This window comes from Microtus ochrogaster, linkage group LG5, assembly GCF_000317375.1.
Source record: "Microtus ochrogaster isolate Prairie Vole_2 linkage group LG5, MicOch1.0, whole genome shotgun sequence".
In the NCBI taxonomy this organism is placed as follows: Eukaryota; Metazoa; Chordata; class Mammalia; order Rodentia; family Cricetidae; genus Microtus; species Microtus ochrogaster.
The window spans coordinates 24,750,836-24,772,103 of record NC_022031.1 but is presented as its reverse complement, the minus strand read 5'-3'; the positions used below and the strand labels follow the sequence as shown (position 1 = coordinate 24,772,103).

The 21,268-nt window shown below is 38.5% G+C and overlaps 1 protein-coding gene across 4 annotated transcripts in view; it reads left to right on the top strand.

The window, feature by feature from the left end:
* The window catches only part of Fhl5 (four and a half LIM domains 5), a 42,339-nt gene extending 21,979 nt beyond the window's left edge, over window positions 1–20,360 (top strand). For all 4 annotated transcript variants that reach the window (XM_013351817.2, XM_005361927.2, XM_026786746.1 and 1 more), the window contains 5 exons: window positions 3,732–3,902; window positions 4,746–4,920; window positions 7,994–8,163; window positions 12,130–12,316; window positions 18,536–20,360. In XM_013351817.2, the coding sequence (XP_013207271.1) occupies window positions 3,744–3,902; window positions 4,746–4,920; window positions 7,994–8,163; window positions 12,130–12,316; window positions 18,536–18,702 (858 nt within the window). In that variant the 5' untranslated portion in view covers window positions 3,732–3,743 and the 3' untranslated portion in view covers window positions 18,703–20,360. The remainder of the gene's footprint in view (window positions 1–3,731; window positions 3,903–4,745; window positions 4,921–7,993; window positions 8,164–12,129; window positions 12,317–18,535) is intronic.
* The last annotated feature ends 908 nt before the right edge of the window (window positions 20,361–21,268 follow it).

Sequence of the window (21,268 nt, the reverse complement as noted above, 5' to 3'; positions counted from 1 at the left end):
CTTTATAGTTCAATTTGACCTTTCTATAACTCCCTGACCTGTAGGATTATTTGGTATACCTGTAATGTGCTTTATATTATAGTAGGCAAGAAAATGTTTTATTTTATTAGATAAATATGCTGGACCATTGTCTGTCTTTATTTGTGCAGAAATGCCCATGATACTATAACTTCTAATAAGTGTGTGATTACTGAATCAGCCTTTTCTGAGCTCAAGGCAGTTGCCCATTGAAAACCTGAATACATGTCTATGGTGTGGTGCACATATTTTAATTTACCAAATTTCATAAAGTGGAACACATCCATCTGCCAGATTTCATTCCTTTGAGTACCCTTAGGGTTACTCCCTACAGGCAACAATGTTTGATTATAGAAAGAGCAAGGAGAACATCTCTTTATAATCTCCTTAGCTTGTTGCCATGTAATAGGAAATTCTTTCTTTAAACTTCTGCTATTGACATGATGTTTTCTTTTTATGAAATTCAGAGGCCTGCAACACACTTCCAATCAATAATTGATCAGTTTCTGTTACCTTGTGATAGAGGACCTGGCAGACACATATGGGATTGGATGTGTATTATGTATATAGGACAAAGTCTATTCCTGATTATGTTTTGCACCTGAATGAATAATGAAGTCAATTTTGTATCATCTGGCATAAATTTAGCGGTTTTAATATGCAAAAAACTCTTTTTGCATATTGTGAATCAGTAACTATATTGAGAAGTTCTTTAAAATCCCTTAGGACCATAAGAATAGCATAAAATTCTGCCTTCTGGACAGAATTAAAAGGGCTTTGTTCCACCTTACTTAAACCTTCTGATTTGTAACCTGCCTTCCCTGATTTGTTTGCATCAGTATAAAATGTACGGGCTCCAGTTATTGGTGCATCACATATAGTTTGAGGCAGAAGTTTTCTTTATAAGGTTAAGTCTATTGCTTTTGGAATAATTATTAATTTCTTCCAAAAAATTAGCACAAACTCTTTGCCATGGTTTATTGTCTTCCCATAACTTTTTTTATTTCATCAGCAGTGAAAGGCACTATATTCTCTACTGGGTCTATACCTGCTAATTGACGAAGTCTCAATTTACCTTTTATAATCAATTTAGAGACCTTTTCCACATAAGTTTTTAATTTTTTACTTGGTTTATGTGGTAAAAGGGTCCATTCTAAGATCATCCTTCTGTATAAAAATTCCTATGGGAGAAATTCTGAAAGGCAATATGACTAGAATACAATTAAGATTTGAATTCACCTATGCATATGTGCCTCCTGTAATTTCTCCTCAACAATTGTTAAGTCTTTTTTTCTGCTTCAGCTGTTAATTTTCTGGGACTATTCAAGTCTTTATTGCCATTTAAGGTTTTGTTTAAATTAATTATCAGATCAGGTGTTATCTTAACAGCTAGTCATAGACTGGAAATGTCTCCTAATAATCTTTGAAAGTCATTAAGTCCGCAACTGGTCTCTCCTAATTTGTGCCTTTTGTGTTTTAATTTTCTGTAACCCTATTTTATAACCTAGGTAATTAACAGAATCTCCTCTTTGAATCTCTTCAGGAGCAATTTTTAATCCCCATTTAGGCAAAACTTTCTTTATTTCTTCAAATATCCTTTCTAAAGTATCTGCATTTGACTCAGATAACAAAATGTCATCCATGTAATCGTAGATTATAGACTTAGGAAATTGCTTACATATTAATTTCCAATGGCTGACTTACAAAGTATTGGCACATGGTGGGGCTTTTGAGCATTCCCTGTGGGAGGAACCATGACCTGGGAGACACATAAGTAACACTAATAGTTCTTCAGGCTCCTAATCACAAATCAGGTTTGCTCTAGCATTTACAATCTTGGAAAAAAAAATCCTAGTGTCTTTGGCAAGTAGTACTGGGAAAGGGTATTCTGCTCCTCCACCCTCCTTCACCCTTTGGACAAGGATTACAAACTGGTTGTTTATCTTGTGCAGGAAAACAATTCTTCCATTAAAAACATATTGATTCTATAGACAGAGAAAGGAAGAAAATGCAAAATGGTGCCTAGAAAAAAAGTGGAGGGTAAAATTTCATAAAAAGATTCATCTTTTTATCTAACCTCACCCCATTTAGTCAGAGGTCCCAAAACTAAAATTTCAAGGTCTTCCTGTATGCCTTATTCACCCCAGTAAGAATCCTTTCTCAAGCATATCCAATCCAGGAGGGAACACACTCTTCATAGTGGTCCTGTGTACATTTTAAACTGAATACATATTCACAATGGAAATGACATTTCCATACCTTAAAAGTACCATATCTACTGTGGAGATTAAACACTTGATCTGATCACTGTAAATGAAATTTAAAATGTTTTTTTTTTTATCATTTCAGGGGAATCAGATCTATTTTCCTGCTGTTTTCAGAGCCCTTTGAATATGTTTGTACTCACTAGGAAAGGACATTTCTGTGAAATTAATCAAATAGGGAATTCAATGTTCCTTGCGATAATTTTGGGCATATCCCATTGGGAACTTTCGAGGCTGAGTTTGTATCTTTCCTGGGAAAGACCCCTGTGTTCCAGATCCTCATTCTTTCCCTACTTAGTTGTAAAGAGTGAAAAGCTAAGCCAATACAGACACAGAACTAATGACAGTGTGGATTTGCCAAGAAACTCTGCTGCAGGCTTCATTACTAAAATAAAATAAAAATATTTTAGGATAACACTTTACATGGATTAGATACAAATTAGCATCAAAATATTCTAAAGCACCATATTAATTTCCTGATCTGCTGTCTTTTTTAAATAAAAGAAATATAAATTGGAAAATAAGAAAACATTTCAACAAAACTAGAGATTGCAAGTTCTATTTTTTTTTTGCTATTGTTTTTGGTTATTTCATAAAATAACCCGAAATCTTACTCTAGCCCTAGCTTTTTATTTTTGTCAGTTTTCATTCTACTGGAGGCTGTTGTAGGACTCATACCAAAGACGTGCTGGTTTTACCCCAAAGCTTAAAGAATCCCAAGGGTTTTTTCGGAGTCCCTATACCTGGGACATTGTTCAACCAAAGCCTTGAAAGCCTAGCATGTGGACTGAATCTCACCTGCAGAGGAGTTTGTATTTTTAGCTTGGTGGGGACATTTAAACACAGAATTCCTGGTGACTAAAGGTATCAGGAAGCATTTTTTAGAGCTGTCATTAGAACAGCAGGTGAGGGTGTCCCAGTAGAGAAGTATGTGGTCTAGGAAGGGTTCAGATTAATATAGAAGACCCTTATTAGGAATCCAAGGAGAAGTTAGGAGCAGGAAATGCAGTACATATTAATTATTCAAGTTTGAATAAAAAAGAATTGTTACTTCTATCAAATCCCACTTTCAGAACTCTCTGGAGATAGTTACGTAATGCCAGTTTTAAACACCTAGTCTACAGGTCATATTATCATGTTTGATGTGATATATCCTGCAGATATTGTATTTTCATAGATTCCCACCTTGGCACATGGTGAATAAAAGATTTTTGTTTCACAACTTGGCTGATTTTACTTCTAAGAGAAAAAGCATACAAAAGAAATGCCAAGATGGAAGAGTAGCCTTTCCTAAATCACCACAACTGCAAACAGCGTGCTAAATTTGTGAATTTAGGAATTTTTGCCTAGTAATATATAAATTCAAGTGCTTGAGCTACATCTTATAAAGGACTTACCATTTGTAATGAAACTTTGTTTTATGTTCAAGAATCATTTTCTTCCGCACAGGACCAAACAGAAATGGCAAGTACTCAATTTGAATGCCAATACTGCACGACATCGCTTCTTGGGAAGAAGTACGTACTCAAGGATGATCATCTCTACTGTGTCTCCTGCTATGATCGGATCTTTTCTAACTATTGTGAGCAGTGCAAAGAGCCAATTGAATCGGATTCTAAGGTAGGTATCACTTCAGTTGACACCGTTGCTGCTTAGGAACGGTGGGTAACTGCTTCAGAGTGGCCCTTGTCTCTGCATGTGGACTTTCTACCCACATTTTGTACCGTATTATCATATCAAGTGCCGATATGTAGTGCTGCGGAATGCATGTTTTAATCCCACATTATCCTTAGGACAACTTTCAGTATATTTTCCTTTAAGTATATGCATGTGTGGCAGTTTTTAAGATGTTTTTAGGTAGTTTAAAAATGTAAAGAAGTTAAATTATTTCCCCAGAGTTTTACAACTAAATATTGAGTCACTTCTGGAATAGCTAATATATGCAAAAAATACATTTAAAAAAGAATTTGGAAACACAAAAATTTCAAAGCCTGTGCTTTCCCACTTAAAAATCTGCCTTGTCTCTTTTAGCCCCGAGACTGCTGCTTTGCACTTCACACTTCCTCCACTGGGCTTGTTATTTTCTTTCTTTCTCGCCTTTGCTTTAACTAAGTATTGTCATTCGTTTGCTTGAAGTCCCAAGGAATAATAAGATTCTGTAACCTAAAAATTAAAACGATCCCTGTAACGCTTTCTTGTAGGTTATAAAAGAACAACAGAGAAACTTAACAAATTCCAATGAGGTTATTTTTCAGTGGCCTTTAGTGACCAATCAAACAGGCCCCAGGCTTTTGCTCTTAATTACTCCAGAGAGTCTTTCTAGAGATAACGATATCAACACGTTCCCTCCAGCTAGTGGTACAACCTACTGCGACTAGGGTCCCAAGGGTGTCCCAACTTGTCATAGAAAATGGCTTGTTTCATTGCAAGCCCATCTAATTGACTTTGTTTACTGTCTCAAAGGATCTTTGTTACAAAAACCGTCACTGGCATGAAGGTTGCTTCAAGTGCACCAAATGCGACCACTCTTTGGTGGAAAAGCCTTTTGTTGCCAAGGATGAGCGCCTGCTGTGCACGGACTGTTATTCTAACGAGTGTTCCTCCAAGTGCTTCCATTGCAAGAGAAACATCATGCCAGGTGAGATCCAAACCCAGCTCCTGGCTCTGCCCAAGGAAGCCCCATCAGTCTTCCTCCAGCACCGGTGCCTCACAACACTGGTTTGAGGAAGTCGATGTTCTTGCCTGTTTTCTCTAATTCCTAATCATCTGTTCTTCTTGATCAAAGTATATTGCAGTGCTCTTTAATTTTGTAATGTTATTACAGTGCTCAATGTTTTATTTTCATATAACCTAATTCACAGGAACATGTTGAGCCAGAGACAGCTCTAAGGGATAAAGCTTGCACCAGAAACACAACGGAAAATGCTCGGTCCTGAGCATAACCAATGGCTTTAAAAGGGATCATTCTTTATCAGACATTGGAGATAGTCCTCATTTTGTAATCAATCCATTCATTCATTCTTTCTGTCTATTGTTTTTCTGTTGTGGGGAATGTTAGAGAACAATTTTTATAAGTCAGTTCTCTCTTTCCATGAAGTGGGATCAAACTTAAGTCATTAGAAGTAGCAGCAAGCCCCCCCCCCCCTTTTTTTTTTTACCAGTTTTGCCCTTTCTTTTTTCATATGCTATCCTTTTTTTTCACTATACATGCCAATCCAAGTTCCCACTCCCTCCCCTCCCCTCACTCCCTCCACATATCCTCCCACACTACTCCCATCCAGTCCTCAGAGAGGACAAGGCACACTGCCCTGTGGAAGGTCCAAGGCCCTCCCAGCTATATCCAGGCTGAGCAAGGTAATAACCCAAAGAGAATAGGTTCCCAAAAAGCCAGTACGTGCAGTAGGGATAAATCCTGGTGTCATTGTCAGTGACCCCACAGTCTGCCCTAGCCATGCAACTGTCAACCCCATTCACAGGGACTAGTTTGGTCCTATACTTGTTCCTTCCCAGTCTGGCTGTAGTTGGAGAGCTCTCAGTAGCTCAGGTAGACTTTTTCAGTGGGTGAACCCATCACGGTCTTGAGCTCTGCTCACATTCTTATTCCTCCCACTCTTCAACTGGACCTCGGGAGCTCAGTCCAGTGCTCCAATGCAGGTCTCTGCCTTTGTTTCCATCAGTTGCTAGATGATGCTCTCTGGTGGTTTTTAAGATATTCATCAATCTGACTACAGGGCAAGTCAAGATTGGGCCCCCTCCCTTCTATTGCTTAGGGTTCTAGCTGGGGTCATCCTTTTTGATTTCTGGGAATTTCTCTGGGGTCAGGTTTTGGATAACCCTATAATGGCTCCCTCAATCAAAGTATCTCTTTCCTTGTTCTTATCTCTGACCTTCCTCCATCTTGACTACCCCATTTTCTCAAGTTTTCCTCACCCTTCCCCTTTACCCCTCTTCTTCCCCTTCTACCCTCCCTTCTCCCCCCAGCCCCATGCTCCCAATTTTGTCAGGCAATCTTGTTTGTTTCCAAATTCCAGGTGGATCTATATATGTTTTTCTTTGGGTTTACCTTATTACTTAGCTTCTCTAGGATCATGAACTACAGGCTCAATGTCCTTTGTTTATAGCTAGTATCCACTTATGAGTGAGTACATACCATATTCATCTTTTGGTGTCTGGGTTACCTCACTCAGAACAGTATTTTCTAATTCCATCTATTTACATGCAAAATTCAAGGTGTCATTGTTTTTTTTTCCCACTGACTAGTACATTAATGTGTAAATATACCACATTTTCTTTATCCATTCTTCAGTTAAGGGGCATCTGGATTGTTTCCAGGTTTTGTATATTACAAATAATGTTACTATGAACGTATTTGAACAAATGCCCTTTTGATATGATTGAACATCTTTTGGGCATATGCCCAAGAGTGGTATTGCTGAATCCTGAGGTAAGTTGATTCCCAGTTTTCTGAGAAAGCACCATACTGATGTCCAAAGAGGTTGCACCACCAGCAATGGAGGAGTGTTCCCCTTACTCCGCACCCTCTCCAGCATAAGCTATCATTGGTGTTTTTGATCTTAGCCATTCTGACAGGTGAAAGATGGTATCTCAGAGTTATTTTGATTTGTATTTACCTGATGGCTAAGGATGTTGAACATTTCCTTAAATTTCTCTTGGCCATTTGGGATTCTTCTGTTGAGAATTCCCTGTTTACTTCTGTACCCCTCTTAGCTTTGCCCCTCTCTCAGATTTGCAGTCTCTTTGTCATTAACCTTTGTTGTTACAGACATAAACACAAACAGGTATATAAATACAGCCTGTTGAAGGCTTTCAGGGTTTCCTGCAGGTTTGTGTGTTCCAGGACTGACCATGTAGGATCAGATAACTGACCAGGGGCTCGTCCCTAGGAAATAATAACAATCCTCTGTCCCCATCTCAACAGCTGTTAGTCATAGCTCTTCACTTAGTGATGGGGCCCCATGACATTTTCCCCATCTGTGTTAGAACATCAGCTGTTGTTGGAATTGTTCAGGTCTTGTTTAGGAAGCCGTGCTGTTGAGATTTCACTGGTGTAGCTACCTTCTCATACCAAAAGGCACTCATAACTGATAACTCATAACTAATCTCATGGCAGAGTTTTGTTCCTCTGGCTCTTAAAATCTCTCTCTCTCTCTCTCTCTCTCTCTCTCTCTCTCTCTCTCTCTCTCTCTCCTTTCCTATCCCTGTGGACAGCAGCATAAGAACATGAATCAGTCAACCCCACCTGGAAGCACTCTAATCAATATTACTACTACCACTATTATTAATATAAATTCAAATTCAGAAGCCATTTCCATAACCTGTATCACAGAAGTAGTGCCCTGGGCATTTATAATTATGTGTCTAATGACAGCTATGATTCAATCTGTCTGAACCATGAATCAGTCCAAATCTCGACGTGCAGGGCTTCCCCATAACTTTTACAGAAACTGCAGGGGTTTTCTGTGCATGATCTACTCTTATCCTAGCAGAATTGTAGCAATTTTTCTTTTCTCTAAGGAATATCTCAGAAACTACAAAATGTTTTTCTAAAAGTTTTTTTTACTATTTATTTATACAGCAATACAGTTTATTATGATTATACTTAAAATACTTTAAATAATTGAGGCATGTTTTCTTAAAGAAAACACAAGTATGCCTAGCTTGTTCTAACAGAGTCTTACTTTGGAATCCAGGTTCTCGAAAAATGGAATTTAAGGGCAACTACTGGCATGAAACCTGCTTTGTGTGTGAGCACTGCCGACAGCCGATAGGAACCAAGCCTCTGATCTCTAAAGAGAGTGGCAATTATTGTGTGCCATGCTTCGAGAAGGAGTTCGCTCACTATTGCAACTTCTGTAAGAAGGTAACTATCTAAAGAGGGTGAAGCTATGGGAACTTCCAGAACACCGTTGTTGTTTTTGTTCTTTGGCTGCCTCATATATTTGGAATGAAGTGACCCCATCATGCATGAGGTAGCCTTTGAATTTCAACACAGTCAGAACTAAAATTCTCATAATGAAGATGTCTTGCTCTTGGAGTAGTACAAAATTCCACCTTAGATCATGGATCTAATGTTCAGTAACACAGATGATTTGACCTCCCAGTCACATTAACTGTTGTATAGAAACTTTGTTCTGGGACAGCTACATTTCCCTGTGCTTCCTAGTCGACAATTTTGATCCCTTTAGTATTAACTGTTTCAGAGAAATATGGATTTGCCCCTCAGAATGATTGACGGGAACAGGTACTAGAAACCCTGCCTTTTATTTTCTAGTTACTAAAGTCTCTTCTGATCTTGAGGCTTTGTGTTCTCAAGGAGAAGACTGGTAGGTAAGTGACAGATCATGAGAGAAATCCATTTCTCTTGAAGACACAAAAAGCCCAAGAACTGCGATTTCCTTCATTTCCCACTCCAGCACAAAAGCAAGCACCCTCTCACTCAGTTTCCCATTCAAAGCATACTTTCCAGAGGGGGAAATGTCATTTTTAGAAATAAACATGACCTAGCAGTTTATCCTTCAGGCTTTTATGTGAAGAGCAACTCATGTCCATCATCTTGACGAAGCCTGTCTATACTCATAAAATATATACTGATATTCTCAAAGAAAGCCTTGACACGTGAAGCACCACAAGTTTAAGGCACTGTGGATTGTAGGAGAACGCTGAATCATGACAAGGGAGTGTGCCGGCTCCTGAACACTGTGATTTGTTAACTGCCTTGACGGCTCTCAAAACCACTGTGTATTTCCATCTGGACAGCTCATTATACTTTCTCCAGGTGCATACACAAGCATGGATGTATGCGTACATAGTACGGCAAATTTCTGCTTATATTGGCAATACCAGTGTTACCTATGGAAGAAAGTAACCAACACACTCATCAGACTTATAATTATTCTATTATATAGAATATAATAGAGTAGTAACAACATGGGAGATCATTTGTTACCTGAAAGTCTCTATTGCCTTTCCAGAAATGCTGGCTTTGAAAAGGATGATTCGAGCAACAATCAAACCCTGTGCTATGACCACATGACATAAGAAGCCTCATGGCTTCCAGAGTCAGTGGCATTTATAGCACATGCTGGAAACAAAATGAGTAGGCTTCTCTTGTTCTGAGAGGTTTCAAACTTAGGTTTCAGTTTAGGCTAACATGTGAATGAAACTTGTGGAAAGTCCATATAATTTATTGGTCACAATAGTCTTCCTTTCAATGTTATTATAAAGACTCAAGATACCTGGGACAAAGTGCTGGATTTTCCAGGCTATGGAAGACTGTAGGTATATGGAGGACAGGATTTGAAGCCTTTAGGAGCTTATGAAATGTTTTTATTGGGTTGTAGACAGATGATGACTCGTTATTTTCTATTTAATTTTTAGACTACACACTCTTTAAGAAAAGCTGGATATAAATGATTGTGATCAAAACTAAAGAAAGATTCTGTTCGATTCAATCCAGAAGCAAAACTTGGCTTAAATGAAACCAAACTTATTGTCAACCAGACTTTTATGTTGTCCCTCAGCAATTTTGTTTTGTTACACTAGAATTTTCTACTTAGAAATTGGTGGTTCAAACTGTAAGTGCTTCCGATTCAAATTCCTCAGGATAAAAATAAAATTAAATGTGTCCTCAAGCTCTTTAACTGCTCTCTACTGTGTCCACGATCCTCACTGTCAGGCTAAGGAGACGGCACTATGTAGGGCATCCATGCTGTAGAGCCAGGTTAGATGAAATGGAGAACCCAAAGTTCAGTGAGAAAGCCTTTGTCAGAAAGAAAGGTGGGAAGTGCTAGACAAGGATATTTAATGTCAGCGTTTAGCCTCTACGGAGATGCACAGATAGACATGCACACTCACACACACATGTACACAGAGACAAACACACACACATACAGACAAACACACAAAGACACACACACATACAGACAAACACACAAAGACACACACACACACACACACACACACACACACACACACACACATGCACACACCAGAGAAGAAACGTGTTCTAAGTCAATGGTCAACCAAGGCTTAAATATTAGACTTCATCCTTGCTGTCTGTTTCTTCAAAAGGAATATAATCACCAGCAAACTTTTTTTCCCAAATATTCCAGAGCTCTGGGATATATTATTTTGCTAGGAATCCATTTTTCAAGTTTCAAATCTTCTAAGCACTGCCTACAAATCATTTGACCAAACAAATCAAAGGAAGCATGATTTTGCCTGTGCCTGCTGTCAGGCGTTTGAAGTCAGTGGGAGGCATTTTAAATTGCTTTTCTTCCCACATACTGCTGTGCTCCTCATTTACTTATGCAGAACAGTATAGTATACAGTATAGAATACTGCTGTGCTCCTCATTTACTTATGCATACAATACAGTATGCAGTACAGTATGCTGCTGTGCTCCTCATTTACTTATGAAGAACAGTATAGTAGGCTTTTTTTCATTCTAGAAAATTTGACTCCTATCAATTATCTTTACTTTCTGAGAAACTTGATATAAGGTTAAAGTGTGTTTAGAATATTTTTTTCAAAGACCAATATAATAAACAAACAGTATGTCTATGTTTGACAGCAAAGAAAGCTAGCTTAAAGTATGCTTACATTTTTAAAAATCTAGTAAAATTGATACAGATCTGTAGCAGCCATCTTCATCATCACATTCCTTGGTCTTTGTAAGAGACAGACATGAACATATTCCAGTGTCCTCCACAGCTGTATGAAGTCAACACTCATGGATTTGAAGAAACAGATGATTGTAAAGCAGCCACACTGGAATACTTAACCAGTATCTATCAACCTGATTCTCAAAAAAGACGTTTCCACCTTTCAAAGAACATGAGGAACAAATTGATTTTTAAAAGAAAGTATTATGGGTTAAGTGATAAAATATCTTCCTGGAACGCATAGGGTCCTGGGTTCAATCAAAGAACAAATAAGCATCTGAGCCTCAATACACCATACTGATTCATGAATTTATGCCCAGCTTTTATGTTCATACAGGAATCTGAACTCTGTGCACCATTTGAGACCTGAAGTGAAAAACTCACCCATTAGATTCAAGCCCTTTTTTGTTCAAAGTACAGTACTAGAATGCCTTTCCCACACAGCTGAGCACGCAGATGGTACAGTACGTGCAAGTTCAGTGCAATTCCTCAGTGAGGGTAGTGAGTGACCCTGTCATCCATCACTTAAGGGCTGTCCATCTACAGAAGGACCGAGTCTATGCCATGTAACGATGTTGAGAATATCCAGAAATGATCATTCCTAATTCAGTACTGGGGATGGGGTAAAAAGTGAGTCTTTGCTCCCAATGATGGTGCTTGCTCATCAGTTCCACCCAGGATATCCACAACTGAGTCTCTCAGACTTGCAGTGACCTTTCAATAAAAAGTACTGTGACTTCTGTTTCATTTTCTCATGTGTTCCAGAATTCTTCATGTCAGATATTGTTATAAATGTGTAGAGTAGAGCTATGGTAACCTTAACAAAAGATCTTGGTAGTTGGAAATAAGAAGAATTACAGAAAGGTGAAGTCAATCAAGCTCCTGCTTCCTTGATCTTCCCAGGTCCAAGAGGTTCCTACCTCTATTCTGATACATTCTTTAAGAAAGTTGGACTTATTCTTATTTTTGAGGTTCTGTATAATCCTTGTGACATTTTGTTTCTCATATTGTTTTCAAAAACTTAAAGAGGTTTTCAAGGGAACAAGCACCCTAATGCAAGGTACTAGAGAGTTCAGAGCACAAGCGTCGGCATGGAGAAGCATCATGAGAATGTCTGAATTGCACGGGTACCCACCCATTGCCTTCTGCTAATGCCTTGACAGGTGATAACTTCCGGTGGGATAACCTTCCGTGACCAGTTATGGCATAAAGAGTGCTTTCTGTGCAGCGGCTGCAGGAAAGAGCTTTGTGAGGAGGCATTTATGTCCAGGGATGATTTCCCATTCTGCTTGGATTGCTACAACCATCTTTATGCAAAAAAGTGTGCAGCCTGCACCAAACCCATCACTGGTAAGTGCTTCGGCTCATCATGGTTCTTCCATGATCCGGTTAGAACTATGTAAAATGCTACCTAGTTAGTTTAGGAAATGCAAATAAAAACATATTTTTATCTACTACATTTCCTTTTGGGATAAACACAAATAGATACTCATTTATGAATTTAAATTTTACATGGGCACCTCAAGGAAATGACGGGATACAATTTGGGTGTTTGTACATTGTAAAAAGTAATTAATTTAATCCCAGCACTCAGGACGCAGGGGCAGGCGGATCTCTGGGAGTTTGAGGCCAGCCTGGTCTACAAGAGCTAGTTCCAGGACAGATACCAAAGCTACAGAGAAACCCTGTCTTGAAAAACCAAAAAAAAAAAAAAGTAATTAATTAACTGAATGGTATGGTTTCTAAGGACAGTCATAGTCCAAGGAAAGAAAATGGGTAAGCTAAAAGGTCAGAGAAGGCCCCGGTAAGGAGGACCAACTTGAGACTCAAGAATTGAGAGGGCAGAGGACTATTACAGAATCAGAATCCTACTTATTTCCAACAAAAGTCAAACTGATTTAAAACACAAAAGGTTTTAATTAAACTATTCTATAAAATAGCCAAAGCTGTAATTAGAGTAACATTGAACAGGAATTAATTTCATTTCTTTTTTAAGATGCTTTAAACAAACATATTACTGCCTTCTCTGTATTCACCGGCAGCAACTTGATTATGAAAGAAAACAATATAGTATTCAACTAAAGAATAAAGTGCATGAGACATGGTTTGAAAAATAACATAGGTGACAAATCCATCCATGCTAAGCAGCTTCTCGCAGGGTTGGAGGAGCATATTGTGTTTTCTTCAGAACTGTCTCTAAAGCATTAATCCTGTGGTAAAGATGCTGAAGCCAGCATGAGACTTGGAAAACCCAGAAACTGTTCTTCCAGGCAACTTATTGTCATTAATAATGTGACAGAGATGTATTTCCATTTCTGTCCTCAGTATTCTTAGTTCATGTGTCATTTTTTAGCTCAGTTTGTGTAACACCAAATTAAAGGTTATTCCCTTTCTTCCCCTTCCTCTTCTGATCTCACCTATTTCTCTCTCTCTCTCTCTCTCTCTCTCTCTCTCTCTCTCTCTCTCTCTCTCTCTCTCTCTCTCGTGAGTGTGTATGTTGAATTTACATGAATTTTCTAATGAAGAAAAACATTTTCTCTGCTAAGCTAAACTTGAAGGCTTTCTGCCTACTTGAAAAGGGAGGAAGTGGCCCTCCTTATTTGTTATTTATTATTTAAGCACAATCCTGTTTGTCTACCCAGGGGGCACCATATTTTTCAGATTTACACTGGTCCATAGGTTGTGTTTGGCTAGCAGACAGGTTTTACTTGGCCAATATTTAATTTGCAGAGTTAGGGAGGAGACTAATATAAAAACCATTGTTACAACTAAAAGTACATTGAGAGCTGGTGACAGATGGTCTTACTGCCTTCACATTCCCAAGTCATTCTTCCAAGCAGCACGGTGACCACCCTATTGTAGCAGCCAAGTCTTCTCTGTTCCTAACACCCTCTTTCTCTGTCATTCAACTATGTTACCTTTTTGGTTTACAAGGTTCCATGTTAACAGTTCCAGACTGTTGGGCTTCTCAGCATGTGTTCCTAACCACTCTGCTGTCCTATCTTCTGTTCAGCTGGCAGCTCCTGCAAAGGGAGGCAGCTACCAGTTCCATCGCCTTTAGTTAGGACATGGGACGTCCGGAAGTTTAAACGCATCAGACTCCAGAACCTGCTTAGTAAATTCTCCCATCACAGTCTGCTCTAATTTCATTTGAACTGGGCTAGAAAGAGTGGTCCTCTGATGAGGAAACTAAGAGGTTAAATAATGTAAAATATTTTTACAGTGCTTAAAGAATTCTAATAGCTAGCAGGGATCTCACGGAGGCTACGCAAGCCCTGACCTTAATGGGGTTCAATTCTGATCCATCACAGACCCATGTACCTAAATGGTATTTCTGGTAAATGTTTCATCAGCCAACTGCACCAAGCTTCGTTCAGTATAGACGGAAACCAACAGTTTTACACAAAAACAGAAAAGACCAGACCCCAGGTTAATCTAAATTGACAGTGTTTATGTGAGAGGAGTCAATCTAAAGGGATTTCTAAGGATTGTCTTGCCACTGAAATGCCTGCAAAAACGGCCAAATCATTCTTATATTTTTTTAAATATACGTAAAGCCCTAAAGTAAGGCTTCTTTAAAATGAACTGTCTGGGTTAACACAATAGGGAATCCTGGGAATGCTCTGTGTTTATCTTCAGAAGTTGTGACTTCAGGCAAGCACTTAACCGTCTTAGGAGCTATGCTTTCTTACAGGGAAGTTCAAGTTCAGGAAACTTACTTACATTGTGGTGACTACAACAGGTGATAATGCATTACATTATTGAAAATCTATAAAATACTGAATTTTAAAAGATATATCTGAAGTAATTCATGTTAACTAGATAGATTTATGTATTCCACAGTGTTTGCATATACCATGACATCATGTTACGTACTGCAAATATATACAATTAAAAATCAATGTTTTAAGAGAAGCTGTTACTATTAGGATGCTTTTAGTATAGTATCCTATGTTAACTAACTCTACCTAGAGGTGGTTTAATGTAATTTGCTGATACTATTACAATGAATTGACTTTATTTGAACTAACAGATATACCTATGATTTTCTTTTTTCAGTTTTATTTTTAATTAAAATATAATTATGTCACTTCTTCCCTTTCCTTTCCTCCCTTCATCCCTTCCCATTTCTCCTTCTCAGACTCCTCCCATTTTCCTCCTCATTCTCAATTGGATACCCTCTTTTCCTTTGTTTATTGTTGCAACATGCACACACATGCAAAAATATATAATAAGTACAGTCTACTGAGTCTGTTTTTATTGTTTTTTCGATATGTTTTCAGAGATGACTACTCTGTACTGTATAACCAATTAGGGTAGGAATCCCTGGGAAAGGCTAATTCTCCCTTTCTCGGCAGTCATTAGTTACTTGTGTTGCTTTGTCTAGACATTGGAACCAGCAAGATCTTTTATCCCTCCAGGTCTTGTTAATGCAGCTATTTCTAGGAAACACAATCTCAGCTACTTCACAGTCCTCTGCCCTTTACAATCTTTCTATCCCCTTTTCAAAGACTTGCCCTGAGATTTAAAGTGCAGGACCTATGTTGTACATGTAACTGTTGAGGCTGGGCTGATCTCCACATCTTGTCCAGGTGTGGTTTTCTGCAATGACCTCCATTTGCTATAAGGGATGGAAGCCACACTTATTTGTGAGTGTAATACTTAGAATGTATAACAACATTTATCTCTCCCTTTTTAAGGTGTTCACTACCTCTTGAACTAGCTGAGCTAGATGAAGTAGCTTGACCTAGCAAAAGTGCTCTTAACCTGGTATTAACAGACCTTGGTTCTGCCTGTACTGCTAGCTGCTGTGTGACTATGGGTAAATACCTCCCCCTGGAGGCCTGCTCTTGCCATATCTACAAAATGACTGGAAAAGGATTGCCTTCCCTTCATTTCTTTTTATTTAGTGAAAATGGAGTTTCAAGCTCTAAACTTTATACAGATGGGAGCACTAAGGTTTCCAGTTACATTCTTCACAGAGATAAAGTTAATTTAGTGAGGTTAACAGCATGGACTGGGAAGCCAGACTGCAGAGTTTGGGTCAGATCTTGCCAGTTGGTGACCTTAGATGAGAGGCTGGACTTCTCTGTTCCTTGGTAGATATTTGTCTATAAATTGAAGATGATGCTACTATCTACTCTATGAAGGTTAGATGAAGGCTATATATACACATTCGGGCTTAGACTGAAGAGTGACAAACTTCAAAACTCAATAAACTACCTTTTTACTGACTTTTCAAGTACAAATGAAGCTAGATGAAGTTGGTGTCAAAGATCAGTTTGCTTTCTTCTTCTTTTATTCTTTTTGAGCCCTGGCTAGCCTGGAACTCAATATGTAGACTAGGCTTGCCTTGGACTCACATAGACCTGACTGCCTCTGCCTCTCAAGTAGCTGGGATAAAGGATGTGTACTACCATACCCAGCAGCAGATCAGTTTCCTAAAAGACTGTAAATGACTCTGCTGACCTAAATAAGGAAACACAATCAAATCTGAAAAAAAAATTATAAAAACCTCAAGGGTTGGACTAGACCTTACTGTCCTACTGCTATATGCTTCCGTTTTTCTTCTGTGTTAAACTATATGTTTACTTTTACATTTGCCACTTGTCTGTGGCTTGCTAATTAAATTGAGAATAACTCATAAGCATCAAAGTCCTACCCATTCAATAGTTAGTTTTACTGAGAAAGATTATTTATGTACATATAAAACCTTATTCTTAAAGCTACTAAAACTTAAGAAGATAATTAAGTGGCACATGTCTTAGTGTTTCTATTTCTGTAATAAAACACCATGAATAAAAACAAATTACGGAGGAAAAGGTTGATTTAAATTATGCTTCCATATCACTGTGCATCATTGAAGGAAGTCAGAACAGGAACTTTAGAACGGAAAGAACCTGGAGGCAGAAGCTGATGCAAAGCCCATGGATGGGTGCTGCTTACTGGCTTGCTCCTCATGGCTTGCTCAGTCTGCTTTCTTATAGAACTCAGGACCACCAGCCCAGGGATGGTTACACCTGTAATAGGTATGGACCTCACTCACAAGTCACTAAGTAAGAAAATGCCCTACAGTCTTGCCTACAGTTTGTCTTTGTGGAGCCATTTTCTCATTTGAGGTTCTTCCCTCTCGGAAAACTCTAGCTTGAGTCAAGTTGACATAAAACCAGACAGGACTAGTTTACTCTCATTGTAAGATAATAATTACATTATCATGGATACATAAACGATATGTTTAGTAAAGAAAATTGAGGTAAGATCTTGGTTTCTTTATGAGCCAAACTCTGTATAAAGACAGAAAGATGGCTCAGTGGTTAAGAGAGCTTCCTGCTCAATCATGAGGACCAGAGTTCAGATCCCAGCACCCACACTGCATAACTCACACCCACTTGTAAATTCAGCCCCAGTGGATCTGACACCTTGTCTGACATACTCAGGCATCTGTACATATATGTGCACCGATAGACACATATACAAACATTTTAAATAAAAAGACCTTAGCTAAAAGTCCATTATCAGTTTCAGAGAACTAACCTGAAATAGACTCATGGTCACACCTTGAGATTCTTTATCTCATGAGAGAATTGGGCAGTGCGTGTGGGGTCAGCACAGGAAATACTTTCTTCACTCCAGAGGTGATAAGCAAGGCACCAGTAACCCATAACATGAACACTCCTTGTCCACTTGTCAAATGCAATGAATGGAGCCAACTTGTAACATTGATCACCTCTCAGCTTCTGGAACTTTCCTTTTTCCTATGACTACTCAGCATTCTTTGTCAAGCTGAAAGTATATTAGACAGACAGGGATCAGTGCTTTAGTGAGTGCTTTAAGAAGTAACTTAGCTCAAGTAAAGACAAAGTTAAAATGATGAGGGCTGAAGGCCTTCTTGGAATTCATCTTTGAGTAAGGCTAGCAGGTATCTAGAGTGAGGAGATTCCTCAGTTGACACTAGAACTCTGAACTGAAGCTGCTGCAGAGCCAGGCACTAAACTTGTTACTAGAGAAGAGCTCTATGAAAATCTGGAAGAAATTCTCAACTTGGTCTTTGGAAGATTGTGTCTCAAATCTCCCCAAATAGGATTTCCTCCAAGTAACATGAAGCATGGGGAAATAAGGGAAAAGGAAAATTGAAGTCACTAAAACATCAAGCCCCAGGTTCAGAAATATACATTTCTTTTATTATGTTTTCAATTTGCAGCTAAGAAAACTTGCTCACAGGAAGAGTAGGGCAAAATGCATTCATGTTTGCATATTGTGGGCTTCTCTCTTTCCACTGCACACTGGTTTCCTGACTCTTGTAGTTTTCATCTGCCTCTGCCCCAAAACAATTAAAAGAAAACAATACATATCAAGATTTATTTTACTTCCTTAGATTACAGCAGAATTGAGCCAGGAATCTTATATGGCTGAAGTTCTTAGCTGGATATGAGGCCAGAGAGCCACACCCCATGGAGTTATATGTGTCCACATTGTCTTGCTAACCACTCTATTCAATAGTTTCTAGCTGACTTCTCAATCTGTTCATTGAAAAGAATGGGTTACTTTTTGCCTCCAATTCCCTTCCAGGTCTCAGAGGTGCCAAGTTCATCTGCTTTCAAGACCGCCAGTGGCACAGTGAGTGCTTCAACTGTGGGAAGTGCTCTGTCTCCTTGGTGGGCGAAGGATTCTTGACTCAGAACACCGAGATCTTCTGCCGCAAGTGTGGCTCCGGGGCAGACGCGTCTGACGTGTAGGAAGAGACGGTCTCTCCCCGACCTGAAACCCACTTTGCCTTTGCTCTCACTAAAGGGGAACTCAGTGGCAGTAATACTCTTCGTTTGTATTTTAGAAAGCAGTTTAGTACAGGGTACATAGCAGGAAAAGGCTAATATACTTTGTAATTGAACCCTATAATAAGAAACACACAAAACACAGTCTAATAAGAAAATGAATTACTAAGCCACAAAGCTCTATCTCCTTGCAAAATAGTGCACTCTGCTGTTAGAAACATGGGATAATACCTCTTCATTTATTGAGTATATGGCCTATATTTAGTCATTGTGAATACTGCCGATGAAGGACGTTTTTCAAAACTACAGAAGGAAAACAAGATCCAGTTGAGAAGTAGACAAGAGACAAATGTTTGTCTTTTAAACTAGCTGGTTATATATGGCACGTTAGACTGAATATGAACAGTGGAATAACAAGATTTATGAAAAATCAATTAGTAATCATCACACTTAACAACCTTATCATTTTAGAATCATTCTTTGTTTCGCAAGTACTGAATAAGAGCTGAGAAACAAAGCTGCGGATTTTTCTTGTACACAAGGCTTCCACCCTCAGCTGCCCCTTAGTCAATGAAATTGGACAACTATGGTACCTTTACATTTAGATACAAAGGCCTTCATCCCTATCTGAGCAGAGCCAAGCATGCATTTTCATTAGATTTAGATTACAGATTCAAATACGTTTTAGATTAGTTATATTCCCAAAGCCCACATAGATTTTCTAAATGTTTACAGATTTCATCTATTCTTTTAAATGAATTTAATCAAAATAATTGTTGATCCCAAAGGCAAACCTTTAAAGTAAATGAATTATTAGATTTTCACTCATGAAAATGAATGTTAGGGAAGCAGTTCAATGTTAGAACACGAGTTTCATCCAGATAGCTACGGTATAATAGGATGCATAATTATTTCTAAGCCTTATACATTTTTGCCTTTGAAAACTATATAGATAACTAATGGTCAAACATAAAAGTGGACTAAAAAGCAACCTAGTAAAAGTAATAACTTACAAATAATACTTCACTGTTGATAATTCAGAACCTGCAAACAAACACAATATAAGAAAGTGGGAGGCAGAAAAGCCCTCCTTAGTTCTTTCATGATTGAATCACCCCCTGTCCTGAAGCCAACCAACCCCAGAGCTGCAGTCTGTGTATGACCAGGACTTCCAAACCCTAAGCAGTCAATCCAGAAATCAACATTTATTCTGTCAGCAAGGAAGTTTTAGTGGGAATTCTGCCATGATATAAACAACCCTTGTTTCAAGCACCAATCGATCGTCATTAAATGAACTTGCATAGGTAAAATTAAGCATACTGATTATTTTGTAATCTAGAAAATAATTCACTCACAACTGTAAAAATCTAAATTCTTCAAAATTTGAATAGATATACAAGATATGGTATTGTCTCTGTTAACCAATTACAGATAATCATGTAGCACATGATATTCCCTGATTAAACAATTAAATAGATCATGTGGTTGTAAATGGTACATGGGAAAGAATAGGGTAAGTGTTGCATTTAAACTTTTTATGGTACTGAAGTTCAAACCCAGGACCTTACACATGCTGTGCAAGAACTCTACCATGGGGATACATCCCTACCCTTTGCATTTAATCTTAGCAATTAAATGCATAAAATTATTTTCTAGATAAGCATTATATTATCCTTTCTTAGTTATAGTTCATAAATATACAGAAATAGTTACCAATTTTTGTATTGCTTTGTAACCAAATATATATCTAATGTGTGTTGCCTAGAGTTAAAAGTCATGCTTCTGGGACTTTGAGGTGGTGGGAGGGAAGATCTGGGTTTAAGAATATGACAGTCTCACTGCAAAGATCCTTCCGCAATACATAAGGAAAGCACCACTGAAGATACAGCATTCATATGAAAAACAATTAAGAAAGGCTTCTTGCCAATGACACACACAAAGACAACTGTGGAAATAACATGGATTATTTGATTTATAAATGGAAAATTATCTTTACTGGCTTATTAAAAAATGGGATGGACTGCCTCAGTAAGCAGTGGCCATTCACGATGCAGGGTGACATCTGCATGGGCAGGGAAGTAGTTAGAAGCAAGCCTTTCAGCAGATGGCTTAGAAGTTGCAGAGAGGCTGTGCTATATAGAGCAGGGAGAAATGAGATTGCTACAAGCAAAAGCCAGAGGAAGGGGAAAATGAACTGTCAGGATAAAAAGTACAGATGTATATAGAATAGGTCATGGAAGTTGCCAGTGTTCTGAGCTAGCACAGACAGGAAAAGACTATGACAGTGTTCAAGGACAGTTATATCTACATGTATACTGTGTGTGATAGGACCAGAGTGCACAGGAGTTCACCAGGTGTTTCCCACTGTTCCTTGTGTGCATGGTGATTGGTGAAAGGGAGGGAAAAAGCGTAAGTTCAAACTTAGGGCTGTGCTGGCTGATGAGGTGAGTGGACATGTCAACAAATCAAGATACTCAACATTGCTATATTTGGGGTTGATGTCGATAAAACAGAATTTTCTTCTGTTAAG